This window comes from Takifugu rubripes, chromosome 5, assembly GCF_901000725.2.
Source record: "Takifugu rubripes chromosome 5, fTakRub1.2, whole genome shotgun sequence".
Classification (NCBI taxonomy): Eukaryota; Metazoa; Chordata; class Actinopteri; order Tetraodontiformes; family Tetraodontidae; genus Takifugu; species Takifugu rubripes.
The window spans coordinates 4659552-4675223 of NC_042289.1; the positions used below are offsets into that span (position 1 = coordinate 4659552).

Genomic DNA, 15672 nt, shown 5'->3' on the forward strand with positions numbered 1-15672 from the left:
CGTTCGGCTTTGTCTTCTGTCGTCAGACTGATGAGTTCTTTGCCTGGGGGACACCACATTTACATACTAACAACCTCAAATACAGAAATGCACCAACGTCTCTCTCTCTCTCTCTCACCCCCCCCCCCCCCCCACACACACACATACACATCTTCCCAAGATATATATTCATCCATAAATAGGACTTTGAGCTGACTAAACTGAAGTATTTCAGCCCAGAGGTCATATATTTTGGTCATGTTTTGCGGGAAGGTCAACAGCTTTTATCCCCGGTGAGACTGCAGCTGTTGTGGGACATGTCACCTCCCTAAGAAGGTTCCTCTCTTCCTTAGGCATGGCTAATGACTGTTTCACTCTCTGTGATCGTGCTGCCATGGCCCCTGTTTGAACTTTACACACAAGGCTTTTGTGGATTTGAAGGCTGCTTCAACCTCTGCCCCGGCTTTGGGACGCAGCTTTTCCACCTGTGTGTGGGTGAAAGGAGGGCTCAGCTTCTGGCCTGAGCTCATGCAGACACCACTCGTAAATCCAGACGTCATACAGTGCACTGATGGCAGGAGTGGCACGTGGAGCAACTCATGGAAGAGGGAGGGGTAAAGGACCTAATTAGATCTCAATCACCAGGTATTTTTGACAATCTCTGGTAAACACACATATAACTTGTCAGGAGACACAAAAGGCAGGAAACATCGCCACACATGATCATCTGCCGTGGCCTTTGTAAAAAATAAAGTTTTATATTTTTATATCCCCAACCAAGGCCCAGCCTTTGCTATTAAAGTAACCCAGAGGCGCGCAGCAGTAAGGTTCCATGCTCTTTTTCATCTCCAGGCCTGAGGACAGGTGAAGAGCATGAACTCCAAAGACCATGATGCAACAGGTCTAATCTGGCCTGATGTACTGATGTGATGCTAATTTCAATCACACCAAACGCCACAAGGCTAAGCCCTGGTGGCCTCCATCCCCAGGTACTCGTGCGCCTTTGACCCCCATGCAGAGCCACCCTACTGTGGAATGATGATCATATGACTGAGGACGTGAAATGTCTGACTGAAATTGTACCTCCACAGATTTCTGACAGGCTCCTGAACACCTTGGATGGGCTCACTCATCCCTTTCAATGTGGTTAAATACTGTATATGCTAATTAGGTCCTTGGAGTCCTTTTTCTCCCTGGTGGAAGGTCTCCGACCAGATGCTGCAGGTCACCAAAACTGCTGTAAAAGTGAAGGTAGAACAACGAAATCATGTAAAGCTGTTTAAAAAGGAGGCAAATCACACAATTCCTGGTCCATGTTGTTCATGGTTTATCATTCAGTGTTTTAAGTTTTCTTTTGTTTTAAATTAACACAGCTGTCACCGTGAGATCAGATCAGATGTGTTTAATGTTCGTGTTTATGTGTGTGAGTGGGTAGGAGAGAAAGAGAGCAAGAGAGAGAGAGAGAGAGAGAGAGAGAGAGAGAGAGGGAGAGAGAGAGGGAGAGAGAGAAGTTTTTATTGCTACATCTGCACCTGGTTGTGTCTGTCAGCTGTTAAGTGACACCTGGTGGATCATTGATTCATCATTGATATTTGATACCCCCCCCCCCCCCCCCCACACACACACACACACAAACATGCTCATACAGCCATTCATTATAGTTCCTGCAGCAAATAGTGCAGACACGTTTTGAAAGCTGTGAGCTGTGAGTTCCATTCAGCAAGTTTTCTTTTAAATATGCGTCTCTCTATTGTCCCTCTTCATCTCTCTCAGGAGGATTTTATGGTTCTTTTTGCTGGATGTACCCTGACACATGTTCTGAGCTGTTTTTTAGTCTCCTTCTGACAAAGTTCCTCCCTTAAACTCTGGATAGTTGACGAGCTTCCCCCCACGTGCCTCATCTTAGGATCTCTCAGGTGTCCTCCAATCAGCAGGAACATGGAGGACGGGACCGGGAGGCTCGGGCTAAAGCGCCAGGTGTTTCAGAGTCTCCGACAAGGTGTGTTGAGGAAATTGCCCACGTCCAGGTTAGAGGTTTGCTGTGGTGGTGTGTGTCTGGTGCGTGCTGACTAAGCTGGTCCGAGCCGGTGAGGTGACCCAGAGACGTGATGTCAGGGGACCTCCAGGCACTGATCAGACTGTAGGCAAATGCAGACAAAGTCTTGATCAGAGTGAGAATTCGAGGGACGAGGACAGGAAGGGAAAGACCCACCCGACGATGTCACAGTGTGAGGCGGCAATGGATACACTTTAATCACACAACAACGCCGGCATCGGTTCTGTCCGATGTCCCTTCTGTTCCCACCCAAACCGTCTGCTGCTTCAGATGGGACAGACTCACAAATGCGACGTCCACGGTCTACTGTGGTGGACTGTTGATGGGAGAAGACGTGCAGAAGCACTTGGACCTCACTCGCATGTCATCTGGGTGGCGCCCAGCTGTTACTCTAAGAGGATCAGATGATCTGGACACGGTTGAATTACAGCTGGAGCACCAACGCAGCGGCCTGCTGACTGCAGCTGCGCTCCAGACTGTAACGTGTTGCTGGGCAGAATATGGGTTTTATAGCAATGCTGGATATGTGAAAGGTTTCAGCTTTTGGGCTTAATAAGCAGCTGAAAAGCGTCACAAATGAATCTTGTTTTCTTGCTATCGATTAAAATTTTTAAGACAGAAGTGAATCCCTTTGGGAGCTGACGTGATCTGGTCCTGAAGAATCCTTAAACCTGCGGAAGCCCACCTCTGTTCCATCCTCATGCAGTGAACGCGGTCTTCAAATCACCAACGCTTCAAAATAATGTGTTTGCATCATCTTTGCTCGCGTGTGCGTCAGAGCGTGCGTGGGCACGGTGCATCGCCTGCTTCCGTCTTCCCTGCAGGAACGTCTAGCATTTACTCAGGGTCTCGGGGAATCTCAGTACATCCACACTGAAGATACCCAAAAACCAAAACGTTTTCTGGTTCTCAGGGGGGCGGGGCTACGAGTTGAAGACAGCTGACTGGTGGACTTCGTCACTTTTCACAGGCAGCAACACTTTCCCCGTTTACGCCTCCATTTACGGAACTTAAACCTTAACCACATGAGACGGTAATAACACATAACGGTCACGCCTTGACCCAAGTGACCCCAGGGACCCTCAACTCGGCCGCCAATCACTCCAATGCGCCAACTCCGCGAGGGGTTGAGAACCCGAAAAAGTTTTGTAAACTTTGCTTTGTCAAAAGACGCTTTCTCGTCCTGCATGTGAAGTTATGAAGCACGTGCATGTGTGTTCAGCGCAGCCTTTACGTCGCAGGCGCAGCTTCGGTTACATCAGATCTTATTCTGGGAGGGGGGCGACACTTCAACCCGAAGGGCACAGCGGAGTACCGAGAACCGAGAAATGTTTCCTGGTTCCTCGTGATCCGCAGAACCTTCAGTGCTTGAACGTGACTTTTGACGCCTGCTGGTAGAGGAGCTCTTCACACACGTGTGCGTCTCTCTCTCTCTCTCTCTCACACACACACACACACACACACACACACACACACACACCCTGATCTACCACCATCTCACATGTCCGCGCCGCACCAGTGTTCTAAAACGACAATGTGAGAAATTGCACTAAGGTTTGCTCATATTGAATATACAATATAGTCTTCTGCCCGATCAGTGGTTGTTGGGTTTGCATTAAGAGTCTGTCCAGAATTCTTTTGCCAAAATACTAGTACAGGTGCAATTTTAGGCACTAAGGTCAGGTCTTTTTTTATTTTCCTAATGTCATGGTTTTAAAACCACCGAGTGCTGCTTTAACCCGATGCTTTTGTTCATACATGGATCCAGATCAGACAGGATTCCATTCAAAGCCCTGCTGCTGCTCCCCTCTCAGTCTCATTACGGGAGACAGAGCAGGTTTGCGAAGTGATTTAGGATCGTGTTTTAGACGCCGCCATCGCCAGACGGACGGCAACCTCAGAAAGAGAAGGTGGAACTCAAACTGCCATCATAAAACAGCCACTCTTATCCGGTTCCACTGGGAACCACTAGACTGTAAAACAATTTGTTGGCTCTCTCGGTACAATCTGAGCCTTTCTTTCGCTTCCAATAAATAATACTTGTAAAGGAAAGACCTTATTAAAGAGCTGGAGGTGAAACACACCGTTTCTTGCTTGAATGCTCGGATAGAACGCCCAAACAGATGACCTGCAGCCTTCTGAAGTATAATAAAAAACACTGGGGAGATGTTAAGAGGGGTTTAATGTGATTGTGGTCACATGGCTCAGTTAGGTAAATGCAGGTGTGGGTTTAATGTCACAGGGCAGATATGGCGGAGCAATTAACCACTGACATTTCAGTTACACTCGTCTGTACCATGACCTTTATATCATAACCGCCTCCAGAAACTCATCCAGTAGGATGAGCATTGAGCATTAACGTCATTATTCTGGCTCTGTTCTGAGGTACTGATACGTGCATCTTACCCTTTCTGTAGGCGCAGAGTATAAATGACCCTCTCAATCATTTCCCATGATCCTTTGCTCATCTATCTTCTGAAACTTTGAACTGGAGTGGTCATTGAATTTCATTCCTGCAAGTGAAAAAGAAGAAATCACCACATTTGTTTCTCATGACCCACACTATGAAATATTAAGGACGTAGGTAAGGATAGCTCCCCCTGGCGTTGGTCTGCAGCATGAATAAACTCAAGGTTTATGGATCAAATTGACTTCTGCACCCTCTAGTGGCGGACAGCTGTACTGATGCAAGCCTCACCTCTCAAAAAAAGAGAATTAACTAAAGAATAAGACTGTTGGCAAAATGACAAGTGTATTTGGAGGAAAGCTCTGATCAGATCTGTGGCTTCTGAAACCATTTAATCTGGTCGATAATGGATCACACTGCTCATTCTGTTGATTTGTTTCGCGTTGGCACTTCCACAGCCACTGGAAGTGAAGACAAGCAGTTAGCATTAGCAGGCTGGTGAGGAGCCGTGATGCACCCACTCATGCACATAAAGAGTCTTTTCTATCTGACCTCACACAAACACTCTTTATTCCCTCCTTTTTATTCTCCATTTTTCTTCCAGCTGCTTGTCTCCACATATCTCCTTTAATATATCCTTTAACTCCGTGATCCCGCTTCCAAAAACATATTCTATGCTCATCCACCCATTCCTCTTCTTCCCCCCTTCCAAGACTCCTTTCCTATGTATGTGACTGACAGAAGGGTTCATACAGCCTGGGGAAGAACACACAACTCCCCTCACAGATGGGCGGGAGGTCTGAGAGGGGCCCTGCCCCCCCTGGGTTTGCACGAGTGACTGTGCACCAGCAGTGCGACAGTGTTCAGCCATGTGAACTCAGGCTCGAGCAGGTACCAGCAGTCTTACCCCAGGGTGTCTAATCCACTAGTGCTACTGTGTGTGTAGCTCGTGTGTGCATCAAGTGTGTTCAGTGTACGAGGGCAACTTTTGCCCCGATGGACATCACAAGGCGAATAACTTTAAGCCTGTTTAAGCACCAGTGATGCAGGGATTAGCACGTTGGTGGATTGATTCCTCCCTTTTCTATGTGAAGTTTGCAGGTTCTTCCTGTGCCGACGTGTTTTTTTCTCTCCAGGGTGTTCAGGGTTGTATTAATGCCTCTCTCCTGACTGGGAGAGCATTGATTCCCAGCATTCCCTGGGAATCAAAGGTGGCACTTAACATGAACAGATGGGTTGATAGTGACACAGACCTTCCTGTGTGATGATGTCGTGAGAAAATAACAGAATTAAATAGCCTGGCGTGTTGATTTGACAAGTGGAGGGAAAACAACCACTTTCCTGTCATGATGATGCACTTTCAAAGGCAAATGTGTCTCCATGGGTGGGAACATTCTTATGAAAAGGATGGTTTTATTGTTGCTAGCTACAAATTGAAGGTTTAAGTCGCATAATCGAGTATCAAAGGGTTTTGTTGCTGTTTGAGCTGTTAAAGCTCTGAAGGTGTTTCTGACCAAAGTCTGTCAAAAGTTGCATGTCCGTAGATAACAGGAGGAAGAAAACCAACAGTGGTGTCCTGCGGGTGTTGTTGCTCACAGGAAATCTGGCAGCATTCAGCAGGACGTACGTCACTATTCTTGTTGGAACTGAATCAAAACTCTGGTGCCGATGTGCAGCATCTAAGAGTTTTGGTGTCATCTCAAGCCTTTGGGCTTTAGGTTTCCAGCACTGCTAATCCCTGTTTTTGTTTTTTTAGACATAATCATCGGCCCGGAGGTCTTGCTTGAGTCAATTGTGAATTTTGAACAGGCTCCATTTCTGCCTCTGCTGTGGAGAGCCCCCCTGGACTGGAATACTTCCCATTAAATCCCATTATGAGGAGTTTACCTTGGGAATTTTTGGCCCTTAAGAGAGATTTTGTTATTGCCAAGACATTCAGCGCAATCTTCACACCCTATTTCAAAACATTAACAAGAATCTATGAAACTAAGATGAAAACAACCTGTTCTCTCCTTTTGCTCCTCTTTTTTGACTCAAGCTCTGAAAACCTCTGCTGCCACTTTCAAGGAACAGAAACGTAACCAGGAATCTTCAAGGGTGTGTATGACCTGACTGGAGTTAAAGCTGGCCTGCATGCAGCGGACGCTCACCCTCTCTGTGTCCAGACTGACGACTGCCGCCGAAGCAAGACCAGCAGCGGAGCGCAGCCGTCAGACCTGACCGGGATCCTGCAGGTTGACCCGTCTCTTCAGGAGGCCCAGCTGCAGCGGAAGAGGGCTCGCCTCCCTGGAGATTTGAACAAAACCATCTCCCACCGGCCGGCCCCCATCTTCAGGCACATCCTGCCACTTCCCTCCAGAACCCAACCGGCCATCAAAGGTGATCGCAAAGATACATTTCCAACTACACTTTAAGGCCTCAGATGTCTGTAATGGACACAAATGATTCTGATTTTATCAGTGAATAATCTAAGCAACAAGTCTAAGCAGTTATCCCACGCAGAACATCTGCAATAACAGAAGACACTTAGTGAGGAGGAGTCACAATTTCAAGTTCAATCATTCTCCCTCCGTCTTCAGGCTTTCTGAGCTTGAGTCCTCATCCTTCACATTTGTTTCTGCTTCTCCTCCTTGACTTCTTCTTTTGATTTTCCAGTTCCATTGTGCAGCGGTTGTAGTCAAGTTTGACTGAAAACCATACAAACTGGTGTAATGTCAGCCAACGCTAATGCTAATGCTAATGCAGTGAAATCTCTTGGTCATAGAACATAACCTCCTGGGTGGAGGTCATAAGGTCATATAAAAACACCTCTGTAACACCTGCTGACAGAGTAACCCCAAACAACCCCGGCTGTCGTTCAGCTGCTCGTCTCTGTCACAAATGCACAATAAACGGAGCTGTGATGCAGCAGCACAGGCGAGCACGCCGATGCGGGAAATCATCCCATTATTGGATCCAAGGTTGTTAAATCAGCCCCCACGTTGTCTGGTCATCATGGCCCGCTGACAGTGGATTAAAGACTGCCAGTTTATTTTGCGTAGCTGTCGGCAGTTGATTAAATAACACACACCAGGCAGCAGAGGAAGAGTGTGTATCACCGCCCACAGAGTCCCAGCAGGAGACAGGAAGGACTCAGACGTCTGCATGCTGGCAAAGTTTGAGGAGCAGAGGTTGTATTTATATTCAGTAGGCTGTGGGGTGGGGGGTGGGGGGGGGGGCTCCAATCCATGATTAAAATCTTCTCCTTTAATTGATTTTGGTCGTTGGTGTAAGGTGCATTTTAGCAGCTTTGCAGCCCAAACTCCCCCAGGCACACCTTCTTTATTTAGACTTAACTGGCTGCACTGGAAGTGAACCTAGAGGAATGAAAGCTATCGCCTGGACGCTGCTCCAACATCCCACTCAGCCTAGAGAGGAAACATAAAGGCTGCTTTTGCCTCAAAGAGGATTTTTGAGCAGGCGGCGAGGACGGGGGCTTTGGTTCCTCAGCCGTCACATTTTACATGTTGAATGTTAAATTTGATGAATCTGAAGAAGGCGTTGGAGAATTCAACTTTGGCTGCCTTCAGGAGTGTGTGTCAGATCACCGACGTTTGGAGCGCAGAGAATCTCCCAAATGAAGGCGCGACGCGTGCTTGGCTGTCGGTTCACACATGCTGGTAGATGCCCTTTATTGGACCAAAGCGCTCATGTTTGTCTTCTGCCAATCCCTTTCCTTTCCCTCCCACCGCTGCCTTGACCCCCCCCCGTCCCCGCACACACCACAGAGATGCAGCTTCCCAAGGTTTCGGATGAGTCATGTGATGACGATAGCAGCTGCAGCCTGTCTCCTGGACCCTCAGGGAACGCAGAGTCTCCTCCGGCTCTCCTGCCTCTGCCTTCTCTGCCACAGGTCCTGGCTGGACGCAGTGGCACAACTCCAGCAATGGTAGGACACAGAAAGTCAGGGAGGGGGGGTTAGGATATCAGAACACTGATTTTCATGAGCGTATGATTAATATTTAAGGAATTATAGTGAATAGCACAACACGGGCAGCTAATGCGATCTTCAGGCGCCTCCACTCTTTGGTCCCGCCCCTTTTTAAAATTGACTAATGGGACGGAAGCACAGTCTATTCACATGGCAGGTGCTTCACAGACACAAGTAGGCACAATAAATGTGTGATAAACCACAAAATAATCAGGGGCTGCTGTGAGCTCGTGGTCTCTTTTTCAGCTGAAAGCCAAAAACAAGAAGCCAAAGGTTTATTTCTTCTTTACTGGCATTTTTTCCATGTGTTCCTACAATAATGAACCTGGAATACTAACTATTCCATGTTAATATTGTGAAATCATGAAATCTATAGATGTCTATAGTCTATTTAAATGCAGCAGGAACAGTTTTGCTGGGTCTGTTACAATTTATTATGTCGTAGGTGAAAAAGCTGAAGTACCATCAGTACGTCCATCCTGACCAGAAGAGAGATAAAGAGCTTGCTGGACATTTAAACCAGTCCTCTGGCAGCCATCTCCATCAGCAGCAGCTCCTCCTGCAGTTGAAGATCCTCAAACATCAGCAGTGGCACACCCACAACTACCCCCCCGTCCTGCCAACACGTACTAAGTAGGTGTTATAAAAGCTGCAAGAGGATTCTAGTAAAGTTGACGCTATAAACATTACAACAAGGACTCTGGATATTTACCATGTATTCCCCTCTCTTGCACCTCTGTCCTCTTCATCAGGCCTCAGAGCGGATGCAATTCCTCTTCCTCCCCTCATTCTGTGACCTCCCCATCGGTACCTCGGCCATCCACGGCTCCTTTGGCTCCATCGAGCCAATTCTGGCGGAGTTCTGCTCCTTTAGTGCTGGGAAAACCAGGAAATCTACTTCCTAACCTGGATGATATGAGGGTTAGACACACACACACACACACACACACACACACACACACACACACGCACACGCACGCACACACACGCACGCACACACACACACACACACACACACACACACGCACGCACACACACACACGCACACACACACACACACACACACACATGAACAGCAGGTCTGTGTGTTATGCATAGAAATCTATTTTTTTAGATTATATTGCTAAAGTGCTGGGGGAACTGGTGGATCAAAATCTTATTTCTCATTCTGATAACAGGATTGCCAACAGGATTATTTATTTGTACGTCTAGAATCAATTTTTTTCTTGCTGGCTACAGGCGGCGTCTGGATGGAGTAACAGGTGGATAGAAGGTGACAAATGTAAGGAATTTAACAGGATGTTGTCATCTGACCCAGCCTGCTATTTTAGAACTGATGAAGCACGGCGCCGTGATGGATTACCCTGTCGCGTGGTGTTCTTTTTTTCTTTCTTTGAGCCTTCTCAATTTCCCTTTGATATTGCATTTCCATCTAATCCGTTCGTCTTGTTGATCCTTCAAACTCGACTCCTCATGTGCTCGTCATCCGTCAGGTTGTAGAGCTGAAGTCTGAGCTGAAGCAACGTGGTCTGACAGTCTCCGGCTCCAAAAATGAACTGGTTGAAAGACTGAGGAGCTACCAGGACCTGAAAAAGGGCTGCGGCAATACCTCCTCACTGACAGCAGGGGGTACCACAGGGTCAGGGGCCGAACGAGGAGCTTCAACCACGGACAGAAGCCCACCAGAAGCACCACATCAGACCCTGCACCATCAGGCATCTCTCAACCTTCGGTCAGGTGATGGAAATAATCCCATTTTCAAGTGTAAAATTAAATAAACAGTTTCTCGCCTGCGGAGTATCCAAATATAGGACCGTTTCTTTATCTCTACCCCTGCAGCAGCCACTCAGCCGCTCGCACTCCTCAACTGTGACATCTCACCTCAGGTCAGCTCCCTCTCCACCTCGCCGGGCGCTAGAAACCCTGAAGCCACCAGTGCTGCCATTCTGGAGGACGTGGTCTGTGTCACAGGATTCTCATTGTCATTCAGTGAACCTCACACATCATCCATCTGACATCAGGCGATTAACACCAGCTCTTTCAGGGTTCATGTAGGATGATAACATTTAAACACTGCGCACATCAGAATTTATGGCATTTTACCAAATGTTAGCATATAAATGTGGAATTGTTCCCAATATATACCCATGGTTCACTCCAACATCCTCTAATTGGAAGAAACAAAACAAATAACAGGAGATGAATAAATAACTATTGTATAATTTTAATCTTAGAGAATTGACATGATCGTTTATATGGACTGCATAATAAATGATCTCAGTTAATTAGCATAAACAATTGGGTTACTTACATTAAGTGTTGGCCCTTCCTCACTTTGCATGTGAGGCACACTGTAGCGGGAAATTCAGGACGTATTTTAAATACAGACTAAATTTTCACACTGTCAGGAAATAAACAGTTTCACAATTTAAAAGCACATAAAAGCAGCGCCCCTTTTATGACTTGTGAGGCATCTTCGCTACAATTTTTGACACGGGATAAAAACAGGCTCATTTCAAAAGAGCTCTCTCTGGTGTTAAAATGATGCTGTTAGCATTCATTGTGTTGTTTAATGAGGTCTCAATCACTGTCACACATGTGGGTCATTTCCTAGCATTTTTAACATCTGTCACCCCCTCTCGCCCATCAGGACCATCAGCTGTGTGCAGCCAATCAGCCCCGGATTTATACTAAAGAAGAGCTGAGGCCCTGTCACTTCTCGCTGAGGAAGAGGAAACATTGCCAGGCCTCCTGGCTGTGCCCCTCCTCCTCCTCCTCCTCCTCCTCCTCCTCCTCCTCCTCCTCCTCCTCCACAGCTCCAGGAGTGATTGAGGATAAAGACAAGATGCTGCAGGAGAAAGACCAGCAGATCGAGAAGCTGACCAGAAAGCTGATGCAGAAAGAGCAGCTGGTGGAAATGCTCAGGCTGCAACTGGAGATTAGGACACACGGAGGGGCGAGAGTGCACGTAAAAGTGAAACAGGAGCCTCCTGACAGTTGCAGCGGCCCACCTTCACTTATCCAGCTGCCTTCACCTGCGTTTCCGCCAACAGCTGAGACGGTTGCCATCAATCAGGACGCGATCAAGGAAGAGGAAGTTGTATCCCGGACATCTCCAGGATTACTGCCTTGCGCACAGATGGAGCATACATGTCAGGTCTCTCAGCAGCAAATGATTCAGCAAAGACTGCGACCGCAAGGGTGTGAGGCCCAGAAGGAGGAGTGGGGGCCTCAGCCCAGGGGCCCGATGCTGGGAAATCTGCATAGCCATTCCGCGCAGAGAAGGAAAGGTTCCGACACACTGGAGGTGAAGCAGGAAGTTCCCCGACTGGATCGTGATGTGACTGAACAACAGCAGAGGCCGGCACATCTGGGGCAGCAGCAGCAGAGACTGGATACATCCCAGCAGACACCACAGGTCAGAACTGGCTCCAAGAGGTCCATTACAGAATGAGAATCAGCCCAAGACCCTCTCAAACGGTCTTCTCTGCCTTTTACAGGTGTATCAAATATGTCTCTACCCACTGGAAGTTTTGAAAAACAAACCCACCCCAACCCTGGTTACCAGCGGCAACGACTCCTTGATTGGACCGAGCGGTCGCCATAGCACCGACATCATGCTGGAGGACGATGCAACCGCTCAGATCATGCTGCAGGTGCGTACGCATATACAACACGCTCCTATTTATTTACTTTAATTAACACCGATTCTTCATCTAGAGGCTACAGTCCTCAGCCGGGCGCCATGGCAACAACCTGGCTGAGCGGAGGCAGAAGGTGAGGTTTAAATCAACTCACTAATGACCCGAGGGTGTGAGAAGCTAATGAAAACCCACATAAAGCAGCTTTAAAACCGCATTTAAGGGTGGTTTAATGTTTCTCACAACCTTTGCAGATGAAATACGTCTGCGGGCTCTGAAAAAGTATTTACATGACTAATGACGTCATAGAGCCCTTCCAGCTGGCCGTAGCATCAAGCTCCCCTTCCTTTTAACCACGGCATTAGCATCAATCAATAATGCCAAGGAGGGACATTAAGCCCCTCGTCAGGGGCCCCAGGAGCGCCCCTTTTGTTCCGTCACTGGTTCAATGACACCGGTACCATACAGAGAGGGCAGAGGCAGGACTGCACCGCTGCCTCCGAAAACGGAGGGAATTAATGATGTCGGCAGGATGGCGGAACAGAGACGGTCCTTGATTGGAGGTTGTGATACTATTACAATGCTGATTATTATTGCTTTGCTAATTACTCTAACGGCGTCCTCCATTACTGTGATTTATGCTGTTAATGATCCGGAGACAAAGATTCCATCTCGCCTTTGTTCATTTGCGACGTGAATGCAGGTGCACTCCGGTTCCCTGTTAGAGGCGGTTTAATGGAACACGGCGTTGCCGTTGTCAGCATTCTCTGTCTCGCCCAAAATCCAGCGTAAAGGTCACGGGGGTGTTTGTTAATCTGAGTGGGTAGCAAAATGTAATATAAAATAAAAAGGAGGTCAGGTTGAAGGAGCCTAGTGTGTGAGATTTGGCAGCCTCTAGTGGTGAGAGTTGAAATTGCTCGCGCGTGAATGTGGGAAATCTACCCACAAATTTTAATCCCAGTCAGATTATATCTGATGTGTAATACGTGTTTAGCCCTCCGCTAAGTGTGGGGACATCTGTGTCCTTGTTGGCCTCTTTATGTGATCAGAGGTTATAGAAGCGCTCTGGTGTCTGTGAGATTGACATTTTAATCTTTAACGTGCTTTTGTCTTCAGGCTGCGGAGCATGAAGGTGATTCTGTCGAGGTCGTTTTGCAGAGCGGAGGTAAGGAGTGTGTTCACGGCCTGTTTGCTCGTCGTGCCTTGGATGATTATGGAGCCATATTCTCATCCTTATTTTTGCAGAATGGCCTACCTCCAAACCCGCAACAGACCCTCTAGATTATTTAAACCCAACCTCCTCACGCGCTGCCCCTCCCCCCTCGCCGCTCCAGCACGCCCCTTCACCTCTGACCCCCCCCTGCCTGTGCCTGACCTCAACGACATCTGAGCGACAGACTGGGGTTGACACCAAAGAAGAGGGGCGGTGTCCCGGTGGCTGCTTGGAGGACTTCCTCGAAAGCACCGCTGGGGAGACTCTTCTCGGGGCGGAGCCTGACGGGTTGTTGAGCTTGATCGATGACCTGCACAGTCAGATGTGTGCCCCTCCGTCCTCCAGGGATGCCTCCAGCACGGAATCAGAGGAGGAACATGAGCTGGACCTCACCGTGGAGGGAGTGAGGTGTAACGAGAACTCTACACTGGGTCCACTGGTTCCTCCGCCCCCTTCTAGTGTGTTTTCCACAGACTTTCTGGACAACTTTGACCTGCAGACCTTGATGGTCTGAAACCCTCCATGACTGCTCCGCTGCATGATCAGAGCGCGCCACCTGTGTCTTCTCACACCCTGAAATATTCAACCCTTGAGCACTTTTATATATTTTATTTACATGCCATTATATCGATTTTCTGTGGGGAAACCTGTTAGGCGGGTCCTACGTCTGCCCCTGCTCCTTCAGAAAACCTCCATGAGAAAACACCAGGGTCCTTCGGGGGCCGGGCTCAACGAAACACTTTTATCGGCTCATTATAGGTACATTGATCTTATCTTTGCGATGGAAACCACGACAGAGGCGAGAAAAGTATCGACTTGTTTGACCCTGTCCTAATTGCGGTGTAAATCCTCGGACGCCTTGTGTTGCAAACATAATCAATATTTTATTACTGCAGAAGGTCAAAGATAGCCACATTTTAAGCATAAACGCAAAGTTAACGTCTTTGACATGGTTTACACAGTGCACAGAAAGGTTCCGAATGTTCTAGATGTGGTGGCATTAATACTAGCATGATAGCTAATGCTAAACTAGCCCGTTCCATCCCGCGACTGTTTTTTAAAAAAACGTATTTATAAAGTTGGAAAGAAATGATTGATTGACATAAGCATGTCAAACTGAAGAGAAATCAGTGGTCATAACTCTTTCAGATGAACGGTTATTACATCTTACATCATATTACATCTTATTAGGTTGCAGACCAAAGAATCGATACACAAGTTAGCGAACAACAAAGTGTTGCTCAGTGGAAACTATGGCAGATGCATTTTAAAGTTAATAGAATAAACACGGGATGATAAATTACAGTTTAAAAGCTGTCTTAGGAAAACTGTCACGATGAAGACTGCTTCTAAACCTGCTCTTGTTGCTCTAAAGAATAAATTCACATGTTATTTTTGTTGACAAGAAATTAAAGCAAGTTTGCTCACACCCAATTTATCTGGATGCAATTCATTTTGGCTCCGTCAGGGAAAATATCTGAATGCCCAGTTCCGTGATTAAATGGGAAATGGATTTTACTAATTCTGCTACCGAGGATAGAAAATCAAGCATTGTGTCAGTTTAAAAATTGAAAATGTATAGTGGATGTTTTTACATTAAACGGTGCTTGTTATTGCAAACAAAAATTAAACCTAGTTCACTTTAGGGTGATTTTAGCCTCCAACTTTTATGGTCACACTGTTGCTTTAGTTTGTCACCCAAAACTGAATTAGCACCGTGCTATGATTCCTCCTACAGCATTTGGTCCCAGTGGAGGATGGATCCTGGGACAGCCCCTCATCCAGGTCAAAGGGTCATGTGGTGTAGACACATGACCACATGACCCTTTGACCTCAGGGTCATGTGGCGTGGACTGACAGGAGCTACTGTAGGCCTGGCTCCAGGGTGGAGCCCTAACGCTCCAGCAAGGTACAATGATCCTTCTTCTTCCTCGGTTTTCTCAAAATGGTCTTCTCAAACCTGCTCTTTGTCTGGCATCTCACCAGCTAAACTACTAGGCGAATTCCCCTGGAAAACAGCTTCGGGGTTCCTTGAGCCCGTGCATGTGATGCTCCGTTGTCTTGAGATGAGCCTGTTGAGCTGCTTTGTTACGTGTTTATGTTCTGTTGGGAGAATTTCTTCTAAATCCACAGGCGAACAACATACAAGCCACAGCTCGGCTACACTAATGTGCAGAGTTTCACCTCTGGCTAGAGCATCAGACACACACACACACACACACACACACACACACACACACACACACACACACATGCATCCCCCCCCACACACACACACAGATACACACATGGGTGTAATGCTGTAGAGGGCTTAGATGCAGTGTTGCCTGAAGTTATTATGCAGACGCTTTGATGCATCTCAGTAGCCTACAGTGGGATTCTGTTTGCAGAACTATGTTGGCATGT

General features: G+C 47.4%; 1 protein-coding gene and 1 long non-coding RNA gene across 3 annotated transcripts; one reads left to right on the forward strand and one right to left on the reverse strand.

Annotated features, from left to right (window-relative positions):
- The first annotated feature begins 1728 nt into the window (after window positions 1-1728).
- On the forward strand, window positions 1729-14692 carry LOC115250051 (myocardin-related transcription factor A-like). The gene is made up of 13 exons (XM_029837011.1): window positions 1729-1978; window positions 6481-6539; window positions 6608-6821; window positions 8210-8370; window positions 8858-9045; window positions 9165-9333; window positions 9906-10149; window positions 10252-10370; window positions 11063-11830; window positions 11913-12068; window positions 12133-12189; window positions 13170-13218; window positions 13299-14692. The coding sequence occupies exons 1-13, from the start codon at window positions 1918-1920 to the stop codon at window positions 13778-13780; spliced, it is 2727 nt and encodes a 908-aa protein (XP_029692871.1). The 5' UTR covers window positions 1729-1917; the 3' UTR covers window positions 13781-14692.
- Window positions 8846-10058, reverse strand: LOC115250052 (uncharacterized). Of its 2 annotated transcripts, none has more exons than XR_003888631.1 (3): window positions 9776-10058; window positions 9147-9318; window positions 8846-9028 (listed from the first exon to the last, which is right to left on the reverse strand). It is a non-coding gene; the product is annotated as an uncharacterized lncRNA (long non-coding RNA). The 2 variants fall into 2 exon arrangements; XR_003888630.1 differs by having other exon boundaries at window positions 8866-8971.
- Window positions 14693-15672: the final 980 nt, after the last annotated feature.